This window comes from Eretmochelys imbricata, chromosome 8, assembly GCF_965152235.1.
Source record: "Eretmochelys imbricata isolate rEreImb1 chromosome 8, rEreImb1.hap1, whole genome shotgun sequence".
In the NCBI taxonomy this organism is placed as follows: Eukaryota; Metazoa; Chordata; order Testudines; family Cheloniidae; genus Eretmochelys; species Eretmochelys imbricata.
Window position 1 is genome coordinate 74,835,254 of NC_135579.1, and position 4,906 is coordinate 74,840,159.

The window sequence follows — 4,906 nt, forward strand, 5'->3', positions numbered from 1 at the left end:
GCCGAAGGGAGGTGGGGGGAAGAGAAGAGGCAGATTAAGGGTAGGGACTTGGGGGAAGGAGTGGAGTGGATGGGCCGAGGTTTGAGCCCCCCGCCCCAGGCGAAGTCGGTGCCTGTGCTTGCAAGAACAGCAAGAGGAGCAGCCGGACAATCCACTCTCTTCCAGTCTCTGACTTGGCTACCTCAGCCAAGCTTCATACTTGGCAATGATGATTGTAGTATTAAATTGTTTAAAACTTATACTTGTATTAAATTGCTTGTTTAAAATGTATATAATTCCTTTTGTCTGGCAAAAAAAAAAAAAAAATGTCCCTGGAACCTAACCCCCACCATTTACATTAATTCTTATGGGGAAACTGTTTCGCTTAAAGTCGCATTTTTCAGGAACGTAACTACAACATTAAGTGAGAAGTTACTGTAGTTATTTTTAGTATAATTTCTCATAAAAAGTCATCACAGAATGGTGGACTGGTCTCCATGAACCTGTTATTAGAACTAGGTTATAGGTTAACTTGGGAGCGAGTACACACACACACACACACACACACACACACACACACAGAAAGAGAGAGAACACAGACAGAACATAAAGGGAAAGGGAAAAAATAAGATATCAGAACTTTAACAAGTCTCACCTTGTTTGTTTCCCCCTCCCTGAATCCTTTGCCTCAAATGTTATTTAGTGTGCAGTCTCCTTGGGTTAAGGATGTTCTTTTGTGTTTCTGCAGTACCTAGCCCGTTGTAAGTACTACCATAAACAAATACTTGAGGGTGGGCAAGTATGTCAGGAGGTCCAAGACACTTCCATTTGAGTTGTATTGAAAAAGGGCATAACTTTGCATATCTGTGAAACTGAAATCTACTCTCAATCTTAAAAACAAAAACAAAAAGAACCCATAAAGAGAACTCAGTCTTAATTTCCTCATAGGCCATCCTAAAAGAGGAGTGACCCTTAAAAGAGCAATTTATCTTCCCCAAGTTTCTTTCTATGGAATAATCTACACCTGAGGAGCAGAAGAAAAAGTGACGTTTGGAAGTCATTTAACACTAGAAATGTGTCAGAACTGACTGCAAATCCATCCTTAATTTTCTTCCCTCAAGGTTAAGTTCAACCTCCCTGACAAATACCACCTGTATTTTTCAGTAGGATGATCCATTTCTGAAGTGATGCTGTCAGCTTGAAATCTAGTTCTTTTCAAAATGTTAAAAGTTGTTTCAGGTATTACGCTGCCCCAGGGACCGTCTGGCAGTACACCTCTACCCCAATATAACGCGACCCGCTAGAACGTGGGTTCGCACACAACGCGGTAAAGCTCCGACACGCTGCTCTGAGCAGAGCGTTAAGGGTGCTGGACTGGGCCGGGGCAGAGGGGTCGGATAAGGTGCAGAGGGTCTCAGGGGCAGTCAGGGGCTCTCCCCGCCCCGCCCCCAGGATATGGGTGGGGCACTTTTGGGAGCCCCGCAGTCCCAGCGTGGCCCAGGGTATTAGCGGGGGGCCAGGAGTAGCCTGCCCCGCATCCCTCGTCCCGGCCCCAGCTGTGTCGCTCGGGGAAGGGGGCTTGGAGGAAGGGATTCCCCTCCTGCACTCACTGGCAGCAGAGGAAGCAGAGCAGCCCGGCTCCAGCCCGCTCCACTCTACCAGCTCCTGGCCACAGCGTTCCGCTGCCCACCCGCAGGTGAGTGCGGGACCTTTCCCCAACACCACCCCTGCCCTCCCACAGCGACATGGCTGGGGCCTGGGCAAGGAAAGCGGAGCAGGCTGGGGCTGCATCGCTCCACTTCCTGCTGCAGGTGAGTATGGGGGGGCGTCCTTTCCCCAACCTCCCCACATTCACCAGCAGCGGGAAGCAGAGCGTCGCGGCTGAGAGGTGGCAGAGCAGAGTGAGTTGGGGCCGTGTTGCTCCGCGTGGATAGGGGTCAGAGCAGTCGGGGAACAAGCAACTGGGGGGGCCAAAGCAAGTTAGATATAACGCAGTCTCACCTATAATGCGGTGAGATTTTTTTTGTCTCCCGAGGACCACATTATATCGGGGTAGAGGTGTATTTGTGGTTTTACAATCCTCCTCCTGGCTTTTTCAGAGACATTTCTCTCTCCCTTCCCCAGAGGAAAGCCCACACAAACAAGGTGAAACTGGCTACCTAAGGAAGTCAGCGATACACAAAGTGCTGTTAAGTGTGCAAACAAATGAAAACTTTAATCTAAACTGTTACATAATATGAAAAGTGGTTTTTGGGTTTTTTTGGTAGCATTAAAAGTAACAAAAAAACCCAACCACCAGACCAAATGCCATTAAGACACTCTTTAAAGCCATTCTCAGATGCACCCAAAACAGTAACACCTCCCCGCTCAAATGTCTCCCAAGATATGGATGCCCACCCTTTAGTAGCCAATGCTACTAATAGCCAAATGCTATCTACTATTCTTCTCTCACACACACACACACACTCCCCCCCCCCCCCGGAGGGAAAACTGAAAAGAACTTAATATTTCTGGGATAACTTTTGGAATTAAAAGTGGTGCAGTGTACAATGTACTTCATATTGTTACACATAAGTTTAGCAAAAAATATTCCAAATATTTTACTGGACACCAGCCAGATGAAACAAGCTTTACAGAAACAGAGTGGAAATTTGATTTAGCACAATGGAAGACACATTCTCAAGGACAAGCAGCATAGCCCTGTTCTCCCAAACCTGTGGGGCCACACCAAACATCACTACACCATTAAAGCTCCGGTTCACATCTCACAACCTTGCAGCTCCTTACAGATATTCCCCTCCCCCCTTTCACTGCCTCATTCTGTTCATTTCCCTTTCTTTCGCTCTCAATCTCTTTGTTTCCCCTTATTCTCTCTCCAGTTCTCTCTTCAAATTGAAATGGTGTCAATTTATTAGCCTATACTCCAATATTGCACTACTCAGGCTTTTTAATCTTTCACCTTCAACAAATACTTTGAACTGAATTGTAACCTTAAATCTCTGTTTTAAAGTATTAGACAACAAATCATTTCTGGACATTTTCATCTACTTATAGTTACATGTAACAAATATTAGAATAAACTATTTTCTCTATTGATTACACAAACGAATGTCAAAAACACCTAAGTAGTTACTGTCACCATTTCCCCCTGCATAGTCAGCCAGTCTCCCCTATTTATGAGCAAAGACAGATCATGTTTTAAATGTATTGCTAACTTGCTTTGACATTTTAAAAATTATAAACAGGGCCAAACTATCAGAAACTCATGGGATACATATTATGCTAAAGAAAGAATGTTGTAGATTATAATTGTATATAGCCTCTTTCATTCAAATTGTATCCAAAACGCTCCAAGTGGTTAAGTGTAACTTCAATCCTTTAAAATGTTGCCAAATAGACACTGGTCTCAATTTGAAAATATAAAGACACATCTTGTTACCTCCTATTAAAACAAGAAAAACATCAACCCATTTTCTTTTGTGATTCAAGTGATAAGAAAGAGGGTATTGCGAGGGCTTTCTAGTTACACTAACAACCACCAGTTTCCACAGTTTTGGGGAAGAAACATCTAAAGTTTCTCAGGACAACACAACATATTAAATTTGTTATAATTCGTCCATCTTTGAGATGAAACGTACTATTGTAAAAGGTACATTATCTGCACAAAAAGTGAACAGTCCTTCAAATAAGCCTGCCCTCTCTCTTTGTGTTGCTTTTTCTTTTTATACTTTAACAGCTTTGTCCATAGTCAGACACAATGTCTGATAAGGAAACCACCATCTAAACACCCAACTACACCCCACACCACCCAGATTCCCTCCAGGACCCCCAAGATGGTGATGTTCTCCCCTTTGTTTGGTCTCCACAGGGCACTTGCAAATCCCCTCATCATCTGCCTGTTATAGTCAGCCTCGAAGACGGCCCTTATTTCTGAAGTCCTCTGGCCCCTAAATATGCCCCACAAGACCAGATGTGCCTACAATGAGCAGAGCACTGGGGGAAGAACGGCTGGAGGGCTGGGTTTCCCCACCCGGCTGGGGATCGACCCGACCCTCCCCTCCCCCTTTAGGGGAGCCCTCTACGCTGGGGGAGGGGGCGAGCGGTCCTCGCTGCCCACCCCACAAACTCCGGGGCGGCCGCCCACCCGCCCCCACCGCGGAAAGCCCGGCCTCCCTCACCTCATTCGGTCTCTCCAGTGGTGCCAACCGCCTCATGCAGGGAAATCAGCGGACTCAGCACCCTCCCCCCTGGAGCCTCTCTGCGGCCGGGCCCTCCGTGCACAGCGCCCCCAGACAGCCCTCGCCGAGCGGAGAGTGGGGGAGGGTCAGAGTCGATTCACACACTACCCGGCTCCGCCGCAGCCCTTCGCCATTTTTGTTTCCCGCGGAGGAGAAGCTGGTGCATTGTGGGAAAAAACAAAGCGCCTCGCCTCACCCCCCCCGCCCCAGCTGGGCCCGCCTGCGCCGCACGGCCGCTCTCCGGACAGGGGGCGGGGAGTGGGGGAGGAGGCCGAGCGACAGCGGAAGGAGACGTGCGACAGAGGGCCTCTGCCACTGGTGAACAAAGAAGAACTATTTTAGACTTGATTGCAGCGAATGTGAATCCCTCCTCCGAGTCCTCCCCCTCGGAACTACGTCTAGCAGAGCGGAGAGCGGGGGAGCGGCGTTCTCCTGGCTTACCTATTGTTCCCCCTCTTCACTCACACCTCTGGGGGGAGGGGTGGCAGCCCTTCCCCGCCCCCCCCCCTCACGTCTCGCTTGTAACTGCTAACGCTTCCCCACGTACCCAGCTGTCTGGCTGTGCCAGCTCCCCACAGTTCGACAGCCAGCAGCATGCACAGAAATGTTGGCCTGGAGAGATTCCCCTCACCCCCCAGGGTCACCTAGTCCCCCATCCCCTGCTGAGGCAGGACCACGTATACCTAGAT

The 4,906-nt window shown here is 48.5% G+C and overlaps 1 protein-coding gene across 3 annotated transcripts in view; it reads right to left on the reverse strand.

Moving 5' to 3' along the window:
- MTF2 (metal response element binding transcription factor 2) overlaps positions 1–4,369 on the reverse strand; it is a 48,729-nt gene extending 44,360 nt beyond the window's left edge. For all 3 annotated transcript variants that reach the window (XM_077823708.1, XM_077823707.1, XM_077823709.1), the window contains exon 1: positions 4,158–4,369. In XM_077823708.1, coding sequence (XP_077679834.1) covers positions 4,158–4,162 — 5 coding nt within the window. In that variant the 5' untranslated portion in view covers positions 4,163–4,369. The remainder of the gene's footprint in view (positions 1–4,157) is intronic.
- Positions 4,370–4,906: the final 537 nt, after the last annotated feature.